Raw genomic sequence first — 22,630 nt, forward strand, 5'->3', positions numbered from 1 at the left:
AACTAAAATAAAATAAAAATACTTACCCATGTCATTCTCAGGACTTTTATCTTCCATAACAGAGGAAAGCGTTCTGTGGCCAAAGTTGCTTTCTGACACCTTTGTTCTCGGTCTCACCACAGGCCTGTTGTTCTTAATACGCTGGCTGTATTGCCTAGCTAGATGGAACACTTTGTTCTTCATCTTATCCGTATCTTGCAACATTAGGTCGTCTTCTGAATCTAACCTCAGGGAGACAATCCTGGGTAGAGGAGCATGTCTGATCTTCTGGGTCTCTTGGAGCTTCTGATCACTGGATAAGCTTCCCAGTGGTGAAGGAGTTGATGTCCCATATCCAGCCTCGCTGTTGTGAAATTCATCTAACATTAGTAGAGGTTCACCAAGGTCACTATAAGAACTCTCCTGTCCCTTTTGTTCCTGGGTAGGATTGGCAACTGTGCCATCCATGTTCTCTTTAGAAGCTTCTTGAGGCACATCAGAAGTGCCACTGATTTCAACCTCAATGTCTTGCCAATCCCTTATCATTTCAGAGGAGGATCGGTAATCCTCATCTTCATCAACTGCCTGAACAATTACCGGAGGCCCATACCTAGTTTCTGTGTCTATATTAGACAGAGTTTCTGTGTCCATGATCTCTTCAGAACTCTTCTCTTTCTCCAGACCTGGAAGATCAAAAACTGCCCAAGAAGTTGGCCTTGTCATTTTTGAGGCCTTACTATGATTTGCTGCAGCTTCTTCATTGGGAAGGCTGTTGAGCTGCTGGCTGAGATTGCGGACCAGCCCCGGAGGAATGTAAGAGAGGCTTTCCCTGCGTTTGATGCTGAAATTAGCATCCTGTTCCTCAGCATGCTCATAGTATTGTTTAATTTTATGGATGAGCATTCTGTCCTTTTTGGACAGAGTATCTGGTTTTGTCTGTTGTCTTTGGTCTGGTGTGAACAGTTGTGGACCTGGTGTGGCTGAAGCTAAAAATTCAGGTACAGTTTTAAAAGTAACTGGGTCAGGGGAGGAACAGTTTATCTCTTGAGTCTTTTCTTTGTCCAGCGGCTCAGCATTGAGGCTAAACACGCTACTTCTCCTACTACCTGTCTGAGATGATGGGTAACCTAGAGAGATCACGTCATCAGCTGCCACACTGCTTTGCCGAGAGTGGCTCCTAGTACAGTGTAAAGCAATAACACTGGCTTTGTCTAGAACAGATGCTGGCAAGATGCTCCTAGGTTCAGTTCTTGATGACATGTCTTCCTCTTCTTCTTCGCAATCTTCTTCCTCCTCCCCCAGGTCCTCAACATTGTTTAAAAGGTTTGCCCTGGTTTGAGTGTTCTTGTCCTCTAGTTGGCTCTCATTTGGGACTAGGGACAGTGACTCTATCCTTCCCACCACAACCTCTTCACCCATTCTGCCCTTGTCCTGAGGGACAATGTGAGACTGCTGTTGTCCTGCTTCTTCTCCTTCCTCATCTTCTTCTACAGGCAGAGAAATAACTTGTGAACGATGATCCTCAGAAGAGTCCTAGTGCGCAAAAGGAAAATCAATTACTGTGTATGAAAGGGACTCATTGGATTAGGACAAAAAGATAGGAAAATATGTTGTCAATATTCATCATTTGTAATTAGCTTGACAATCCCCACGAGATAAAAATTATTTGTACAACAGTACTGTAGGTAATTCATTCATCAGCGGTAACCAGTTTATATTGGTCAGGTTTGCAGTGGAGTCAGATCTTATCCCATGAATATCTGGAGCAAACCTATAATACACCCTGAATGAGACATCAGTCTGTTGCCATGTGTTTCAAACACATTTGTACCCAGGAGTTCTCGTATCTACCAATTTGGGGGAAAAATGTTCTCAGGATTGATCAGGGATCCCTGGAGCTGTGAGATGCTACCAGTACCAACTGCAGTAGCAATAGTGTTTTTGCAGGATTGGAGGCTGTTTTTCAGTAAGTGTCACATCCATTAAAGTAATAATGTTGTTAATGATAATAATAATAATAATGATAACAATAATAAAATCTTCACTTATAAAAAGTGTTTATGCTAGCTATGTAATGTAGTTAATCGTGTCTATTCACATACCGTTGAATTCTCTGCCTGGTCTTCTTCAGAAGGAGATGGTTTCACTAATTCCTTGTCCTCCATAGTCTGTTCCCCATCTCTATTCTTAAATGTGAAAGACAAGCATCAAAAATACAAGAAGAGTCAAATATTATTCTCCGAGACCTATTTGAATGTGGTTTAACTGAGCATGTTCCTTCCCATCTGATCTGGAGTGTATGCTCTTTGAGCACAATTTCATCCATTACAAACGGCTGCGATTCATATAAAAGCTTCAGTGCCTTTTGTTGACCTTTAGAAACGGCCTTTGTGATGGGCTACAATCAAATATATAACAAAATCCTTTGGTGACACTGATTATGGGAAGCTAAGAGCTAGTCTGTATACAGCCTGGACCTCCCCTCGTCTCCCACCGCCAAAAAATTTGACAGTGAAATTTTCCTTTGAAGTCAAACTTCAATCACAGAATCTAATTCGTATGTACTGAAAGTGTTATTAGAAATTCAGACCGAGCGCTGTTATGACCTGACGCTATAATAATCATTCAAAGTTCTTATGAGAATAGTTCTTATAAGAGCGCTGTTGAATTGTCTAATCGGATTGCTCAGATGATGTTGATTCATTTTATTTAACAGCAGCTTGGGCACAAGGTCCACATTCAAATGACAAGTTCCCGTATGTCATAGTTTCTATAATAGCTACTCCTTCGTAGGAACTTGTTGCCAGATCCACTACGTCTGATGATAAACAGATAAAAAAAAGTCTTATTTGATAATGAATACTTATTGAGGTTTTAAGTGACATTTTCTGTAATTTTCGGTACTGTGTTGAGATTTTGTCTTATTAAATTCACGAGCGAGAAAAACATACAAAGCCTGTTGACTTTTATTATGTAAATGATAAAGTAATTTATCACTGTATAACTATACTTAAGAAAAAAAAACCACAAGCAAAATTCACTGTGGGAAAATGTTTAGCAAATGCTTTTGTAGGAAAATAATCCCCTTTGCAGTGTCTCATGATGGGCTGCATCATCACCCCGTCTAATTATTTTTCTATGACAGCATGACCTGTCATGATCAATTAGTTTTTATCAAGCAATAACTTGAAGAAAAAAAGCACACCCTCAAGCAACAAGTTCACACACCAGGACAAAACCCTATAAGCAGTCGAATAACTGTGCAGATAATTTAATCATCATTAGAGCAGAGTGTTATCTAATGCTGTTCCAGGGGTTTGTGTAAACAACCCAAACAAGTTGCCAGAGGAATGAATCATGCTGCAGACACACACACAGACAGTACTGACCACATACCCTTGTGTTTCATGTGACATCACAATGTGAGGACAGAAGACTGCCTGACTGCATCAATGTTTTTGTGTCTGTGCTTCATTAAAAAGCATTCGTTTGGTTTTTTTTCACATCTTCAGCAAAACCAACAATGCAGAGCTTAGCTATGTTATGAGAAACCTGGAAAGTTTATCTCAGAGGCAAGCATTGCTATCATACTTCTCTTAATGAAAAACAAGTTTGTGATGCTTTACCCAGCCAGACGTGAAGAGCTGGTAAGTGGAATTTGCAGATTAGGGGACGTTCTATTGAAAGCTCTATTGAATTATAGTTTATTCTTATCTGAGTAAAGTGAGTGAGTTTTAACAATATGGCAACCGTGTGACAGGGTATGTATATGCCCCTGAAAATACACTAGAGATGTTTTCTAAACCCTTATGTGATTAAAAACATGCACAGAGCCATGCAACCTCCAAGCTTCTAGCCATGCAAGTGCCTTCCAATAGTAGACATGCAGAACGCAAGAGAGAGAGAGAGAGAGAGAGAGAAGGAATTTGGCTGGAATGACTGTTTAGCACACAGCAGTGGTGTGACAATGCCTAGCAGAGGGAAAAAGTAAAAAAAGCAGATAGTCACAGTGAGCCTCACCGTTGCGACCCGTGTAAAAAGCAAAGCTCTGGCCTTATAGCGCCAGCAGGAGATGGCAGCCAACACTGAGCTGGCAAAGTCAGCTACCTGCTCAACTTTCACCACAATCTCTTCATCTTCTTCACTATGTCTCTGCACTTTCTTCAGCACCCCCTCCTTCTCCTCGGTCTCTCTATGGAATGGCATTTCTAGCTGACAAGTTTTGAGGCCGTTCACGTTCATCCAGTTCAGGGAAAGCCATCCGCTCGTGCTCTCTTCAGAGACGGGTCTCTCTGTCTCCGCTTCATCCACGGAGGAACACAAGGTGGAAGCGCTAGCTGCAGCCTGCAGGGAACTCCGGCTGCTGTCTGACAGCAGAGTACCCATGCTGTCAGCATGCTGGAGTGTAAAGACACAGTTACAGGGGTGCACAAATGTTGCTGGTACATGCTCTGGGGTTCGAACTAAAGGTGAATGCAAGTAGTATGGGCAAATCCATATATGGGGTTCAAAACTATACCTTTTCAAATCACATATGGATCAATAATTAAAAAACAACAAGAAAACCATTAACCTTATCTATTCTAAAGGCCTTTTTTTTATAAAAAAATAAAAACAATATATAATAATTCAATTGAGTGAAGGCTTACCTTAAGCGTATCTACAGCACGACATGAAGAACGGAGATGATAACAGGGTAATGCAAATAAAAGAGAAAGAAAAAAAGAAAATCATTTAAAATGGCTCAAAAGCAATGCTGTTTTTATTTTGAGCACCAAGTTCAGGTATCAATGATGTCTACATAGATGTAATCAAATCAGCTTTGTATTGGGGGAAAAAAGACTGGTATGAACTCAACACTTGAAGGAGGAGGAGGAGGAAGAAGAAGAAGAAGAAGAAGAAGAAGAAGAAGAAGAAGAAGAAGAAGAAGAAGAAGAAGAAGAAGAAGAAGAAGAAGAAGAAGAAGAAGAAGAAGAAGAAGAAGAAGAAGAAGAAGAAGAAGAAGAAGAAGAAGAAGAAGAAGAAGAAGAAGAAGAAGAAGAAGGAGGAAGAAGAAGAAGGAGGAGGAGGAGGAGGAGGAAGAAGAAGAAGAAGAAGAAGGAGGAGGAGGAAGAAGAAGGAGGAGGAGGAAGAAGAAGAAGGAGGAGGAAGAAGAAGAAGAAGGGAGGAGGAGGAGGCGGAGGAGGAAGAAGAAGAAGAAGAAGAAGAAGAAGAAAAGGAGGACGCGGAGGGGGAAGAAGAAGAAGAAGAAGAAGAAGAAGAAAAGGAGGAGGAGGTGGAAGAAGAAGAAGAAGAAGAAGAAGAAATGACTAAACAAAACTTTTTTTTTTATTATCTGCAAATTAAAATACATAACAGGGAAACCAGTGATCTAAGGCCAGAACAAGCCCACAATTGAAAGGAGTCGATGCAAGACAAAGCCCCTGGCTGATGGGCTCCATAATTAACATCATTATGTGCGAGGCAGGGGGATGGGGGACGTGCTCTTTGATCTAACAGAGAGACCACTTGGATACTGTAAGGCTTTGAAGCCAAGCAGACAAGAGGAAGACAGCAAGGGGTGAGCATGTATCTCCTGATGACAACGGGCAAGTATGGTGGCTCTACAGGGTTTATGCACTAACAATAAAGAATGAAGGACTTCTATTTTTGACCTTCTTTTGTTTTGTTCACTAATGACTAACTGACTGGAAACTCCTGGTACCATCACTCTGTTCTCAGGCTGGGCTGTGATATTTATAGTGAGGATCCCTAAAACCTGTACAATATGAAATACCCCATGGATTCATGTTAAATATTTGAATTACAGAAACGTCTGATTCTTAGAAGTGTACTTGAAATATTCCCTAAGAGGTCATTTCACCACGGAGGGGGGAAATAAGGCAAAATTACCTTTTGTTGTCCGCATGTTCTGCTTAACTCTGTTAAATGGCTCTATTAGAGAAAAAATATATAAAATGAGCAGATAGTTTATTCATAATTTGCCCACAATACTGTCTGTCTGTCTGCATAATAAAAGAAACACAGCATACTACTAGCAATGGGATGCTAATGCATTAAGGGCTTTAATGAATGAATAAATACAATAATACAAAAAGAAGCAGGAAGAAAATGCTGTGAAATAATTAGACTAGAACTATCAAACCGGAATGTAGACTAAAAATGATATACACAGCACAATTAACATTGAACAAGACACTTATACTGATATCAGACTGGAGTTTAATATAAAAAAAATATCCCATAAAAAAAAAGACCCCGGTGAGTTAACAGGGTGAAGCAAACAAAACAATAACAAAAGCACATTCAGAACAAGCATGTGCTGACATCTGTAAATCATCTCCAAGACAAATCCGGACAATGCTATTGAACAAATCTGAACAAATCTGCAGGACTGGCAAAATCATGTGAGAATTCAAAGTCTTACCTGAACGCCTTCGTTCTTTCAGTCCTGCCATTAGAAGGTCCTCGGACTTGTTTTGTCTTTCAGGACTGTAGCGATACTTCACTGGGCCTAAAGCACCAAGCAAACAGACATAAAATGGTTCAAAACATGATTTACATTTCATGTACGTATACTGTACATAAACTGTAGGTTTAAATCCTACATTCAGAAAAATAGCCACCACTCACAGTCAGATCTCATGTCCAGAATGGCATCTTTGGCCTAAAACAAATAAGAGTACAAGATACATATGAGAGATCATATATAATGAATCGTTACACATTTCTACCATTCAGGTTACCTACTTTCTGTGGAATGATGGCATGATGGTTCTCCAGAATCAGCCGCTTGATGTGATGAGCCCACAGTTTTTTCTCCTCCACAGTTTTGGCCTGTGAAAAGACAAATGGGAAATTACCCAAACCAAATCAGAGCTGTAATGAGAAAGAAAGAAATTCTGCTTATTCATTGGTGGAGAGTTTAATACAGGAAGAGTCCCACAGACCTGTACTGTGTGAGGTTGTTTAGGATGCTTGTAGTGTGTCACACTGAAGCGAAGAGAGTCCTTGGCACTTTCAATCAGCATTAAAGTGGAGCACTGAAGAGAAAACATAAAACATGTAAATAGCTAACACCTTTCATGTGCACTTTATATTTTACCTGAGAGCTCTTACCCTGGAATCTCCTAACTTTTAAGCTTTCTATGAGCCTTAGGATCAGAAAAAAAGTGTTGTTTTTTTGCAGTGAATTGGAAAATGAGGATGTTAATAGGAAATGAGAGGAAACTGCTTAACCGTAATTAATCTGTGGAGTACATAAGCAGATACGATCTCCAGCTGGAAGGAAGAAAAGCCTTTTCAAACATTTCTCACGTTGCACTATGCCACCAGAGAAACACATGAAAACAGATTTTCTAGAATCAGATTTGTTTACCTTTTCTGTAGAGGAGAAAGCTACTACACTAGGGTTTGTTCTAAAAATCATAGCAGGAATAAAAAGAAAACAGACCACATGCAATTACAGACTGCCAAGTACCATTATATGGGTCTTGTAGACGTAATGCTCTCCTCTCTTCTTGGTGATGAGAAGCAATTTATCAAAAAGGAACAGCGTTCTTTCGTTCTTCGCACGGTGTACGTGGAAGGTTCCTTCGAGGACAAGCTCACCGTATGTAGTGAGGTCGGGCCCTTTCCAGTTGATGAGGAGGGACTGAATCTCCTGAAGAAAATAAAACACAAGGTCCCTTTAGAATGCATAATGTATTGTAACACCAGGCACGAGTCCATGAACAGAAGTCAAAGCTACACTTTAAACATTGCATGCTGGTAACTTGTCAAATTATTATAGATAGCAATATGGATTATTGATCCTACAGTGGAACAATGAAGTGTGTATGTCACCGCACAGGTCACCCACCCTCACACTCTCTGTTAAAAGGTATTGTTTAAACACCATAACATCTTAAAACTCAGAATGTGGAGCTCATTCCCAGCATAACACAGCGTGAACTAACAGAAACAGAACTAAATAAAATATCCTAGGACAGCAGTGGGGATAAAATCTAATTATGGGTTCTGATCTTCTGATTCACTTCCTTTTGCATCTGGAACAAAAAAAACAACAAAAAAAAACAAACAAAAAAAAAACAACTACTGGAACATCTGTTCTGCACAGAAATAAAATCCCAATGTATACACCATTGTTGAATCCACCATGATGGCCCTGCATGGATAAAGCTTGTGTCCTTTTCTAATCAACCATTTATTTAATCTGCTTAGAGATCAAATCAGTGGCTGCATTTCCTCATAATTCTGTTTGTAATTATGTGTAATTATCTGTAATGAACCACTAATGGACACAAGATCCAACCCGACCCCAAGTCCAATTGGGTCCTACTGTTGCCAACTGAGCAGATAGAACAAATATACAACTGGAGCCTCGAGTATGGTTTATCGTCTGGTTCGGAGAAATGTTTAAAGCAAACTTCCTGAATGCTCCTGAGGGCTCATAGCCTTTCACAGAAGTTCAGTTCATCATATTTAAGAGTCTGTGACTCTTTTAACTGAATTAAGGATGATACTAACATGGCATGGAGCTGCTGGACTGAATGATGAAGGTTGTACTCATCATCACAGTCCATTAAAAATCACTGAGTGTGATGCAGGACATTTTTTATTTATTTATTTTTAGAATTGTACTTATTGTAGAACCAAATAAATCAATAGTTTTAGAAAAGTGAAGCATTTGTCTCTGCTATATTTTTTTTACTACACTTTGAAATGTTTATTGTTCTTTTAATGGCAATCAATCAATGGCTATTTTCATGGCAGAATCAAGGCAGGTAAAGTGAGATATTTTAGATTTTTCATAGTATTACGCCAATATGATCTTACAGTATTTCAACTGTGTCAACAACAGCAGCTATATAAAGTCTTTCACTTCTTTCAACCCTCAGTAAGATCTCCAGGATTTTCCTTGGTAAGACATTTGGGAGGTCCTGTAAATACGTATTTTCTGATTAAAAGCATTGCTAATTAAGTCGTTAAGAGCATAACAGTCCGTTACTAATTAATAAGTGCTTAATGGTTATTCTTGTTTTACAGAGATCCCATGTTGGGATTCTTCTAAGTAGGAAAGCATGTGCAAGTCTGTATGCGAGTGTTCAGTACGGCTTCGTGTTTACATGATCTGATCACGTCTGGATTTAAAGGGGAAGCTGAGAACTTGTCTTTCATTTAAAACAGGATTAATTTAGTGTAGTTTGCTATGAATGCATCGGTCCAACTCCGTGTGCCACGTTTGAGATGAATTCTCCTTATTGGTTTGAAGTCTGATGTCGGGATTTGGATCTCTGATTCTATTTTTGAGGGCTTCCTTAGCAGCAATGTCTGCTTGTTTATTGCTATGTAGCCCCATATGGCATGGTTTCTATTATAGTAGAGAAGGATGTCTACTATTCAACAATGTCTGACTGTTTGGAGTGAAGTTGGTGTCGAACACTCCCAGTCAGAGCTCCCAAAGATTTCCTAGTAAGCACAGTCCAGTTTATCCAGTCCAGTATGTTCTACACTGAAAAAAGGAACTGGGATTTAAAAATTGTCAGCATTTTTCTCCCTATCCGGAATCCTGCTCCTGGACCTGGGAGCCTGTCAGAACAGTAAAATCTAATCTAAAGATGTCTCTCAGTCTAATAAATAGATCACACAGTCTAATAAAACACCCAGCATCAAAATGCTGAACCCCAGTGGCGTAAAACTAGAGTTTTATACACGGGGTGGCCAAGACAACTAGCACAAATGTCAACGTAATGTACAGTAAATTATGGCTAAACTGGGGAACGAACCGATCTCTCTTGTCTGATTAATCTGTTAATAGTGTCTAACATCAATTTATATAGTGACGTAACTTTCAAAATATTTTTCCGGAAAACTAAATCCTGATGTTTAATCTCAAAACTTGCCGAAATTTGATGTTTTAGTATTCTTCTCCACCTCTCAACTCTTTCTTGTCATTAATTGATAGATTTGAAATGTTGAGCGGCGCCGCGATAAAACGTCAAACAAAGACTTCCTTTTGTAGGTGAGATGAGATGTCAATCAGCATCAAACCTCCAATGCTATCAAATAAAAATTCGGGGTGGCACCTGGGGTGGCCAATCAGATGTCAGGGGTGTTCAGTGCCACCCTGGACACCCCTCTGGCTCTGCCACTGCTGAACCCCAAATGAATTTCCTGTAGTGTATCTCTAATCAGTGAGTAATACAATAGCTCACCTGCAGCCTCACAGCATGCTCATGTTTCCTCTTCATGTCGTTGATGTACCAAGCCACTCCTGTCATGGTGACTATAGCGTCTTCCACTATATCATAGCCCTCCTCCTCAGGGTCAAAATGTTTGGCGATTTCCTAAAACAAGAAAGCAGCAGAAATAAATACAGTCAGAAATGAGTCAGACTGGTTACTGAAACAGTCTGAGATGTACAGTATATCCCTTAAAATGACACGAGAAAGTTTCTAGCTTTTTTTCTGTCATAACTCTATGATATTTTAGGACTTATTTCATTAGGATTTTGTCAGGTCATGGATTCATGCAGATTTAACAGACTGCTGTAGTGTGAAGTGGCATCCTGAGAGAATCTGTTTGCTTCCCTTTGTGGACTGTTGATGATGACTATCTGGCTAAGCTGATACAAATGAGGCAAAAATTACCCATACATCTAGGCTAAAGATATTCCAGCTCAGCCAAGCCCACACATCGTAAATACATTTTTTTTTTTAGAAACAATTAGATTAGAGACTAGAGTTAGAGATTAGAGTATTTTATTTTTAATTCATTAAAATCTGAATTCCAGCGAGTCAACAGTTTACAGTCACCAAGTGGCAGTGGCAGCTTGTCAGTGCCAAAGCTTGAACCCTGAACCTCCGATCAATAATCCAAAGCCTTAATCGGCCACTTAATAAACGCTAACATACAGTATAGTCTTAACTGTAAAGTTCATTTGAGCACTGCTGTCTGTGTAAAAAGCCCTCCTATGTCAGGACATGAAGGGGTACGTGCCTGTAATAGGAGATGATATTTCAAAATCCTCTGCACAGGCTTCAGCAGGTAGGCACCTAAAGGAAGGGAATGCTGGAGAGATGCCTGACGATCCCTGAAGAACTTAGCCAGCGTCTTGTTCCTCATGCACTCTGTAAGTGTAGCTACTGAGCTGAAAAGGAAGTCAAAAGAGAGGATAAAGATTAGCAAAGGGAAATGAAATGCACATACAGTTGCCAGACTGCTTGCTACTCTAATTTAAACCCTTGTGTTTTCTTGCTTTGGTGTGATTTGTTTGAGCAGGTGTGAACACAGCAGTCACACTTGGGTACAGACCAAACCAATCCATCCTATATGGTATGTGTAAGTAGGTCTCGGTCAGGTTCGAGCAAACACTAGTGTGGTTCACTTGCAGTGAGGAAAAGCTGGCATAATCAATTCAATTCAATGTGTGTGTATAGTGCTTTACAGAAGGCAAATCTAATTTATTTTATTAAGTTAATATGTAAGGCATTACAGAATGACACAATCATCATAGTTCTTAATATCGTATATTGTTCCCTTTAGCATCAAAGCTTGCATGCAGTCTTTTGTAATAATTGTGCATGTTCTTAATTCTTTCAGGTTGTATAGCTGCCCTTTCTTCTTGGCAAAATGCCTCCAGTTCCTGTAATTTTTTTTCCAAGAGCATCCCATGTGCAGTTTTCGTGCTGTAATGCAAATTGTCTGCTGTATTTTCTGATAACATGCTGCATTCATCTTGCCATCAATTTTTACTAACTTTCCTGTGCCACTGGAGCTCAGCGCCATGCTTTACTGTGGGGAACTTGTTGACTCCTCTCCATACTGTAGGGTTTATGGTTGTGACTATAATGTTCAGTTTTGGTTTCATCACTGCAGAGGACTCCAGAAGCTGTGAGGCTTGTCTAGATGCTGTATGACATACTAAAGGAGGGCCTTTTTGTGGCATGGATGCAGTAACAGCTTTCTCCTGGCAACTCAACTATACAGGTCATTTGTGTTCAATTCCGTCCTTATTGTGCTCCTTGAAACAACACCACCGCTTTTTTCCAGAGCAGCCTGTAGTTCTCTAAAAGTGGTTTGTGGGTTTTTCTTTGCATCCCGAACCATTCTTCTTTCTGGCAGTAGTTGGTGAAATCTTTCTTTGTCTAATTGACTGTGGCTTAATATCAACAGAACCACTTATTTTCTACTTCTTTATCAGAGTTTGAACAGTACTGACTGGCATTTTCAAGTGTTGAGATCTTTTTATATCCTTTTCCTGCTTTATAAAGCTCAACTACCTTATTACGCAGGTCCATTGACAGTTCTTTTGTCTTCCCCTTGGTGCAGTATCCAGCCAAGTCAGTGCATCACCTCACGAGCTGAGAAACTCACTGTCTATTTATGCACGGACACTAATTACAATTACAATGAGTCACATGTGTAGAAACCTCCCTTTAATAGCCGTTTAAACCTCTGTGTGTCAACATGTGTGTTTATAATGTAACCAAACCTTCCAGGATATCTAAAATTTTGATCAGGGATTTTTAGGTTATTTCAGTTATCATTAGGTTTTAAAATAGAGTCAATCAACTATGTGAAATGTGATCATGTGACCACTATCCTACACACAACACTATGTTACATAACTGGACAAATGTAATGTCACAAAATATGAAACGCATCGTCAGATATTGGCTAAATGCACAAACAAGGACACATGACTGTCTGTGCGGTTTAAATAGTGTGACCTAAACTGGACAGTAGCATAGCAATAATATGGCTAACTTAGCCAAAGCCATAATTGTCAGATTATCTCTGAATATTTAAATCAAATCTCACAATGTCACTAAAAATCTGTCTTTTTTTATTTAGCCACAAACAAAAAATGAACGAATTAAAGACCACCAAAGGGATGAGTGCAGGCCACTGACATTATATATGACCACTCATACTGTATAGCATCGCTTAGGATGAAAAATCTCTCTTGGCCACTTACTTGGGGTAGTTTGTGCAGTATTGAGTGTAGATGTCAAAATATTCACTCTGCAAATGGAAGAAAAAATATATATATAACGTGAGAAACCAGGATGTGACGAGTGTAACAGTAAATAAAATGTATGAATGGAATTTAACTTTATACCTTCTCCACAAAGCAACATGCAATGGCCACCGGGTAGCTGTCGCACATTTCTAGAGACTGTAGTAACTCGCTGCAGAGAGAAAGAGACAAATAAAACAGATTTTAAGACATATTTAGTGAAGTACAGCCTTATTTTAGTCTTTATATCTGTGGATCTTAATTATATATTAGCGATAAAGTAATGCTAAACTAAATAACATTTAATGTAAAGAGGGACAGATCATAGGATGAATTTAATACTATATATGTGGCTTTATGCTCACTGTGAGAAAAAAAAAAAAAAAAAAAAAAAAAAAAAAAAAAAAAAAAAAGATTTATTTGATGATAAAATTTTGTGGTTTTTTTCTTTAAATTTTTTTATCCAATACACTGGTATTTATTTTGCTTCCTTAATTCATTGTTATCTATGTTACCCATAATGCTATGTGACTACCTGCTGAGAGAAAGAGAGAGAGAGAGAGAGAGAGAGAGAGAGAGAGAGAGAGAGAGAGAGAGAGAGAGAGAGAGAGAGAGAGAGAGAGAGAGAGCAAATTTTAGACCAAAAAGTGTGCTTGCATTACAGGAATTTTTTTTTAATTATTTTTAACTTTTAATTAATTTTCTTTATTCACAGCCTCGTCACACTATGGATGGTCTTCCAGAAAGCAGAAGCCAAGCGTTTTATTTTTTTATTTCTCAGTTCTACTGTCACATTATATATGAGGTTGGTTCTGACCTGTTGAACTCGTAGATGACTTCGATGTTGCCGAACAGGGAAGAGACTTGTTCAGGCTTAATGGGTAAATGACTGGTGTCTATAATATGAGCCAGATAATCCTGAAAAAAAAAACAACAAACAAAACCAAACAGACTTTAAGGTCAGCTTTTATGTCATTCATACTTTTTTCAATTTCCATACAGTTTCATTTATATGTTCTATCAGTCTGTGGTGACGAGCACCATCTACTGTTCTGCAGTCTGCTGAGGGAACTGCATCGGTGTCAGCTGCATCCTTGTGAATGAGGTTATTAATCCTGATGCCATCACGATCACTGAACAGATCATTTGAGTCAGCTCTGCATCATGGACAGTCCATCAAACCTCCTTCATGACAGACTACAGAGACAGCAGAGCTAAATCAGCTCCGCTGCTATGAAGAACGTTTTGGGAGAAATCATTCTTACCATTCAGCTCATCTGTGTGTGTGAGAGAGCAACACACTACTGCACACATCTGTACACACTGAGTGTCATCTGGATGTAGTCTGTCTGTCTATCTATCCATCTATCTATCCATCTCTTCATACATCTATCTATCTATGCATGTATCTACCTGAAAATCAGTGCATCTCTCTCTCTCTCTCTCTCTCTCTAACTCGGTCTCTTTCTCTATCCCTTCACTCTATCTATTAATCTGAACATCCGTGTAACTTTCTTTGTCCATCTCTCTCTCCCTCTCCATTTCATCCATCGATCCATGCATCTATCTATCTATCTACCTTTTTATCCATGTATCTACCTATCCATCTCGCTCTCCCTGCCTTCATCCATCAATCTATCCATTCATCTGTCTATGCATCTATGTATCCGAACATCCATGTGGCTCTCTCTTGCGCTCTCTCTCTCCACCTCTACATCCATCCATCCATCCATCCATCTACATAGACATGTCTTTTGTTATGGCTGGGAATTTACAGGCAAATTACACAAATAAGGATGCCTTGGAGAGTGCACATGTAAAAGAATATAAAACCTCACACAAACAAAAATAAAAATGGATAATTTACAAAAATCTGAATAAATTTAAGAAATTTTTAAGGAAGTAAACTACCATAACATATCTGACTAATGAAAAGCTGAAAAGGTCTGTCGTGCTGCTAATAGAAGTGTAAAAATGTTTACACCCCTCTCTCTGTTTACGATACTAATCTCTCTCTGCAAAACGCCAATACAAACTGTACTCTGGTCAGCGCTAGAATTTTTTTTTGTTGTATTTGTCCTGTAGCATATTGTATTGTTGGCACTGTCTATCTTACACTAGATTGCATCCTATGCACACTTTACCTTCAAGTCCTTAGCTCTGTGTTGTTTTATGTATCTCTGTGTTATCTTATGTATCCCCTGTTGTTTTGTGTAGCACCGAGTACTGTGTCGGCTATAAACGGTTAAAAAGACAATGAAAGCTTTTTGATTCTCGATTTGTATACAAGTGTAATTCCTGAAACACGTCAACGGAGGGCAGTAGTATACTTCTGCACAGGAGAGGTTTGTAACTGTTCACATGAGCATATTTAAACGTTGTCTTGCTGGCACACTTTCTGTTGTGTGTCATCTTGCTTCTTACCATTCGAAACTGTGCACTTAAAAGTCACATGCTCCTACAGTCTGGGCGTTAACAGAATCAGGAATCTGATGTCTGATCTGAAATTACATTTCCACACCAGTCAGCCACGTAACTGTACGAAGATTTTCATTTGCTTTATAATGTGCTACAACACAAATGTATCTGGTTTCATCTCAGACAGCTTGGGAAGCACTTTGCTTGTACAGCTGATGAAGGAATTTTGTATGAATGGTCCTTTTTCTTTGCAAACCTTTCCCAACATTTAGTATTAGTTATGATATATCAATTTTTCTTTTAGTTACCAAAGCAAACACGAGTGCATGAAACAATAAATCCCATCACAGTCAGTTCTGGGGAATTCCACTGGTGTGAAGACTCTGACTGGGCCACATGTCAGGACAAACTACTGCTCAAACATTTAGCATTCAGCCTACGATGTTTTTAAATGATGTGGCTGTTACAGTATCATTCTTTTAGCTATAGACCCCATAAAAAACCTAGTGCACTCAACTAGGGCTGCATGATAACAGTTAATCACCACAAAATTGTTCCTAAAGACAAATCATTTTTAGATGTGGGAAGCTGTTATATCCTTGGAAAAAAAACTTACTACTTGCTGCAGTAGTGTATTAAGCAGTAGGTTAGTTACTAAAGAAATGATCAAATGAAGGGATTACGAAGTAGGCATTCAGCCCTTTGAAAACATATAGATGAAGAGAAATCTTAAAAAGAAAGAAAAATCTTTAGAAAACGGAATAAGCAGACAAAATAAAAATAAAAAAATAAAAATCAATAGCATAAATCTTTTCAAATTATACAATTATACAAATTATATGAAAAACTATTTCAAATAATATTGCCAAATATTTCCAATTACAATGTTTTGTTAATAAGTATGAACAACCAATTCAAGCTCTGCATATCAAAGGCATTATAAGTGCTCTTAGCGGAACATGTAGTGGCATTAATCCCCTCTTATATAGGTTCTTGCTATAAGCGAACAGGAGAAAAAAGGATCAGAGCTGCGTTCCATTGCTTCCTTTGAGAAACATATACATGTTTAGCGACACTGAGATAAACCCAGTGATGTCACATGGGGGTGTGTCTATGTTGAAGATCAAAGAGCACCATGTTTGGGCAGTTTGCAATGGACCGTGTGTCTCCCGGCAAGTCCAAAAGCAGACCAGTCTCATGAGCGGCTTAACACGACTTTTAACCAATGAGAACTCAGAACTGTGGGGAGAGCTCCAGCTAAATAAACATTTACGCACTGCTTAACAATGAACACAGTGAGCAGAGCCTGGACATTACACAGTCTAATTTGCTATACAAATCCTAGCCAAATCCTCTTTGGAAGGGGAGATAGTGGGGTCTGTCTCTACTGCATGGTTCAAGTCAAGTTGCTGTTCTCCTCGAAGTAGACTCCTTACATGATCATAAGCTGATGTGTACAGAGAGAAGCTGAAAACGCTGAAGTTGTGCTTTTTATTTATTTAAAAAAAAATAATAATAATAATTATGACTCAACCTGTACTATTGTTGTATTCCTCAAATTAAATGCATTTTACAAATTCCACTTGTGTGCCAGGCAGTTTTCAGCAGTGACGCACGTTCAGACTAATCGAGAACATGATTTAGTCCTTATACATCATCTGTGCTTCTCATGAGTAAGAGCTAGTCTGATGTTATCTGCCATTCAGACATGCCATATGCCTCTAGGTGATGAACCTGAAGTGGTTTCATCCTCAACATCAATCTGAACAGCCTGAACGTTTATGTCCTCAGAAACTACGGACGTGAAGATAACAGTGAGAAATCCTTTAGCTGAGAATAAAAGCGTTCACTGTTTAACGTACTTAATGAGTTTTCTAAGCAACTATGTTAGTTTCCGGCAGAAGTGTGATATCTCCCGAACACTTGTGTTGGTTTTAATCGGGTGAGTGCTCGTTACTCTGTCTTCCTGTTTCAAAAGGATGCATGTAAAAAAAATGTGGAATCAAATGATGGCTCAAACAATTTCATGTGAATTTTAAATAAAAAAAAAAAACAAAAAAAAACAAACAAACAAAAAAAAAAAACACCTATCATAAGTTACACAGTCTTCTATACAAGGCATCTAGAGAATAATTTAGACGAACCATGGTTCAGAAAATGAGTTTAATCTGAAATGGTTAGCAATTGTGTCGGTAATGTCAGAGCTCTGTCCAAACTCCAAATGTGTTGTTCTGTTGTAGCTTTGTACCTGGGTAAAATCCAGACAGGTGGACATAGTAGTCAAGATTTACTATAATGAAGCAGGATTTAGTCCAGCCCATCATTACCTTCATCTGTGGTCCAGACCAAATGGGAAACAATGCACAATGCAAGTCTGTGAGCGAAAGCCATAATGATTTAAGGCAGCTGTGAACCCTGAAAGTGTAGGCACATTCCTCACAGAGGCTGCCACACCTGTGGAAACCGAAGTACGGCCAAAAGTCCTTTAATTTTCAGGAGGAAACAGCTTCAGCTGGCACAGCCATCAGTCCCAGTTATTTATGTGGTAAAAACTGAAACGGTCGTGAAAGATTGGGAAACGCTGTTGACGAGCAAGAGCATGACTCAACGTGATTCACTCCTAGACAGGTAGTGGTTTGTTGAGGGCAATTATAATTGCTACATTGTGCATAAAAACAAAGATTAACCCTGGGTTACACTTTGTAGGACAATTTGTATCCCACTGTGCTAAGAGAAGGTGGCTATAGAAAGCCATGAACTTCTAGTATAGTGTTGGACCAGTATAATGAAACGACCCGTTGCTTTTGGTGTATAATGATGTTACTTATTCTTACCTATTTGTTAATTGCAAACCCGGGGAGAACAATTCAAACACATGTTTCCTCTGAGATGTGTTACACCAGCCAGAACATCCTTGCAGTCTAACAGAATAGCAGAAGATGCTTTAAGCTGATGCCAGTAATCTATTTCTGTAAATGCGTGCTCAAAGGATCTTAAGACTGACTAGGTCCGTCGTTGTTGTCCTTAATTTCCTGGACGTGTCCTCGCAAGAAGATAGTTCACAGCTAATTATGTTCTTTTAGATTTTCCAGTCATGGATGAATATAACACAAGCTGAAACTTGTGCATGCGTACAGCCTTTGGCATTGTTGTGATACTGCAATTGTGTTCGGATCGGGTGGCCTTGCTTACTTCTGCTTGATTCATCCTGATGTTTTACTTCTGTATAACATTTCTGAACTTGTGACTCACCCTCTGATGCTGAAGACAATACCACGTTTAAACACTTCCCAAAAACAGTTTAAACGCAATTCTCACTTCTGATTCAGTACACAATACAGTATCACCTGAATAGTTTCAATTTGTGTCTCATTAATACTGCTTGTCAAAACTGAACATTATCTCAAAGTACACGTGTGTTATTTTATTTCAATTAAGGCATGGGGTAATGATTTATAACCCCACTATTCAGTGTCACCAAGTCATAAAAGAGCTTGTCCATGCCAATGGGTTGCTCGTTTGGTACTGAAATATAAATCTATCTGTTGTTAAATTTTCTATACAAATAATTGAACTGAAATGATTGGTTTAATACTTATTAAATAATGCACCTCTGTATTAGGAATGTAATTCCACAGGGTACAAATAGTTTTCCACAATTACAGAAACAAAACCACCAAAAGAGCAGCTCCGTGCCCAAAACCAGATTTTAGCCCAAAACCAGATTTTAGCCCAAAGATCTAGCAACAGTAAAACTGTTCAGAAATGAGTAAAGGTAACCACACTGGCTGAAGGAAGAACAATGGACTTATAACCTGTCTCAGCACAACAACCAACATTCTTACATAGTGAAAGATTAAACAGCTGAATATGAAATAGAAAAAGAAAAAAACTCAAATTTGAAGACTTTAGAAATGAACGCTCGCTAAAATCCACCTACATTCCTAAAGACTAAAGACAGCTAATAACTGATAACTGGTACAAGTCAAACACCACCATGTCATATCATCATGTAACTGTCAGATTTCATCACACAAGCATCACACAAGTGACTAGTAGAAAACATTTCCTGTACTCACCTCCACAATACTTTGCAAGTCCATTACATACGTCCTTTCGGTCTCGATAATCTCCATGACCACACGGTCCACATAGGTTAGTTGAGAACTCGGTGCCATCACTACAGTGGCGTCAGGCGACGGTCCGTCCAGGCTCGGTGGCAGCGTGATGTCTCCAGTGGTGTTTGCGTTGTTGTTAAACTGGCCTGCAGCAAGGTCCTGCCCTGGTCTCTTGGTTGCAGGCCTCAGTAGGAGTGAGGGTTCATTAGGTTCCTCAGGTGGGCTGAGCTCCAGGTTGATGTCTGCTTCCTTTGAAAGGGAGGGTAAGGACTGGGGACAATGGGACACACTGAACAGGCTGCTCTGGCCCTCTCCGGAGGAGCCTGATGAGACAGTGGACACGGTGCTCACTGGCCTCTCGTTATCAGAGTGTTCGACAGACAGCGAGCAGTAGTCAGCCAGGACAGGGTCATGGCTGCTCAAGGAGGAGTCCGTGGACAAGCGAGGAGATTCTGTTGTGGTGAAGGCAAAGGAGAAAACAGACATGGATGAAGTCATGCACACTGTGTGTTTTATTTACTCTTATACATTTCAAAATCTCCCCTACTCTAAAGGTTTAAATTTTAAAAGCCTTTGAATTCCTAATTATGAATTTTTATTTGTTTATAACAGTAAATAAAATCAAAACTACTGAAATACTTTAACTACTTCACATAGACCAGTCTTACTGATACTTTAAAGCTCTGTTAAATAAACAAAATAAAAATAAAATTCCTTTATAGCCAGGAACATATTCTTTTCACCATTGGCTTTTCACCATCACTGACTTTTCACCATTGGTCTTTACATACAGCATGAACAAGTATGATTTCTAATTTCCTTTGGGATGTTCTCCAGAGCTCGGAGTGATGGACAAGACCAACGCTTGCACTGTAAACAGACGATTGTGCTTTTGACGGTTTATTTCAATAGGAATATATAGAGACGATGTAAATGATGAACAATTTTAAACTGCATTCTGCTTGCTTTTTTGCAAATAAATAAATAAAACATAGAAATATAACAAATATACTGCCATTAGGTTTTAAATCCTTCCGCAACCTTCTTAATAATGAAATTTAAATTGTCCAAAATTAAAAAAAAAAAAACCATCTGGATTTGGTTTGCTTAGAATAAATGTCACTAAAATTTAAAAAATACCTTTATGTGTAGAAAATAAATTACAAAAAAAAAACAAAAAAAAAAAAAAAAAAGATTTTTTTTTTAAATATAATAAAATAATTTTTTAAAAAAAATCACTTTTTTCTCAATTGTTTACAAAATCAGATGAAATGATGATTTATATCTTAAAAAAATGTATTCAGGTTCTTTATTTCAGTGTTCACATTCACTCTGTTTCAGTTTGCAAAATTCACTTTGAAAAAAAAAATAATAATAATAATAATTAAATATCCAGACTACACAGAGACAAACAACCATCACACCCATAATGAGACTCTGACGGGCTAGATATTGAATTTGAGGCGCAGTTAGATTCAGGTTTGTATGTGGATCTCTGAATAAAACTTCAAGGAATTTCTTTCAAATCTTGCTTTGTTAAATAATTCAATCTAAAATTCAAAAATGTCAAAACTCTCTTCTTTGCTACTATTTGCTTCTTATTTCCTTCACCGTGTAATACATGTCCTCTATGCTTTATCATCACTAAATCCTTCAGTAAATCTTGTGTTACTGAACCAAAATCCAATAAATTTGGTGTTTTCATTATTTGTATATTTTATAAAAGTCAAATGAAACAGTTCTTATTAATGGAACAAACTTGCTAAGTGCAGCTCATTTACAATACTCTAATTTTATTTTAATAACCTTTTAAAAGTCACAGGAATGACACTTTTGATTTTGTTCTAACAAAGAAATCTTTCAGTCTGAAGAGAGAATCTAGAGGAAGTGGTATGCCCAATGTCCAACCTTTCCAAAACCAAATTTTCCCCTACAGAGGCTTTCACCCTCTGAAATCCCACTAGCTAAATAAGCCTTGACACTTCAGAGTGAAGTGGTTTCCAGTGATGATTACTGACAAAGCCTAATTTCCATTTCCTCCCCACATATGGACCGATACCAGTTTAACCCGAGAGGGAGGAAAAGGCTTTGGGACTGAGTGGATGGTGGGGATTTCAGTGTCATGTTTGTGTATAGAGTATAAACCAGTGCTCGAGTCCATGATAAACAGAGTGAGGTCATCAACTTGGTGTTAGCATGAATGGAAAACGTAGAGGCCCGTCACTTGATCTGAGCTTGTCTAATATCCTTCTTTATTCAACCTTCCTAAGGCTTCAGAATACTTAATGTGGACATCACGTCTGCGAGGATTCTGCAAAACCTAAAAGCTCAGACTTGCAGTTTTTGTACTGGCTGTCGTGCACACATGCTATTAAGTTTTCATGATCTCCATTACAACAAGAAAAAGCTTATACGTCTTAGAATGAATTGGCTTTGCACGGCTTGTTTGTAATCAGCGATCAAAAGCCTGGTTTTTTAGTGCATTCATCCTTGGGAGTTCACCCAGCTGCCATGTGCCATGTGAATAACACACCACGTCCGCTTGAACCGCAATTATATCGAATGTAGGCTCCCATAAGAAGTATGCTGGGCTAAACCGCCAACCCTGCATTTAAGGTGGATTTCATACTAGGCATGTTTGCTGTGTTCTGAATCTGAGTGTGTGTGTGTGTGTGTGAGATTGTGCATGTGTATGTGTGTGTGTGTATAGCTTGCAAACTCTTTTAGAAATGTCAAGACTTCTGCATAAATATTACCAAAACCGCACCAGATTTTCTAAAGTCCTAAAAGTAGACAAGGTGAACCCGAACAAACATATCAGCCAAATATATTAAAATTGGTCATTTTTTTTTATTCAGGAAATAAATTTTTTTATTTTATTTTTAGTCACGTGACAAAAGTATGTAATACTCTGGGATCGGTATCTAATTTGAAGGTCAAATTAGAGTCCATTAGAGTTTTCAATCAATGGAATGGGATGGCAATCAGAGGTCAGGGAGTGCTCCCTTTTAGTTATGCTGTTTAACCCAAGGCCTATTTTTGAGCCTCCAGCTTAAAAACAACATAATACGTGGGTTAATTAAAAAGGTCT

At 38.6% G+C, this 22,630-nt stretch overlaps 1 protein-coding gene across 3 annotated transcripts in view; it reads right to left on the reverse strand.

Annotated features, from left to right (window-relative positions):
- Positions 1 to 22,630, reverse strand: part of LOC132852767 (pleckstrin homology domain-containing family G member 3) — a 46,767-nt gene that overhangs the window by 2,908 nt on the left and 21,229 nt on the right. For 2 of the 3 annotated variants that reach the window (XM_060880179.1, XM_060880180.1), the window contains exons 3-18: positions 19,501 to 19,991; positions 13,821 to 13,921; positions 13,106 to 13,175; positions 12,962 to 13,008; positions 10,981 to 11,131; positions 10,197 to 10,328; positions 7,460 to 7,642; positions 6,930 to 7,022; positions 6,730 to 6,816; positions 6,613 to 6,646; positions 6,407 to 6,493; positions 5,872 to 5,913; positions 4,629 to 4,639; positions 4,000 to 4,377; positions 2,082 to 2,165; positions 27 to 1,512 (exon numbers count right to left, since the gene is read on the reverse strand). In XM_060880179.1, the coding sequence (XP_060736162.1) occupies positions 27 to 1,512; positions 2,082 to 2,165; positions 4,000 to 4,377; positions 4,629 to 4,639; positions 5,872 to 5,913; positions 6,407 to 6,493; positions 6,613 to 6,646; positions 6,730 to 6,816; positions 6,930 to 7,022; positions 7,460 to 7,642; positions 10,197 to 10,328; positions 10,981 to 11,131; positions 12,962 to 13,008; positions 13,106 to 13,175; positions 13,821 to 13,921; positions 19,501 to 19,991 (3,477 nt within the window). The remainder of the gene's footprint in view (positions 1 to 26; positions 1,513 to 2,081; positions 2,166 to 3,999; positions 4,378 to 4,628; positions 4,640 to 5,871; positions 5,914 to 6,406; positions 6,494 to 6,612; positions 6,647 to 6,729; positions 6,817 to 6,929; positions 7,023 to 7,459; positions 7,643 to 10,196; positions 10,329 to 10,980; positions 11,132 to 12,961; positions 13,009 to 13,105; positions 13,176 to 13,820; positions 13,922 to 19,500; positions 19,992 to 22,630) is intronic. The other variant, XM_060880181.1, reaches the window with a different exon arrangement.

The sequence above is a fragment of the Tachysurus vachellii genome, chromosome 10 (genome assembly GCF_030014155.1).
Source record: "Tachysurus vachellii isolate PV-2020 chromosome 10, HZAU_Pvac_v1, whole genome shotgun sequence".
In the NCBI taxonomy this organism is placed as follows: domain Eukaryota; kingdom Metazoa; phylum Chordata; class Actinopteri; order Siluriformes; family Bagridae; genus Tachysurus; species Tachysurus vachellii.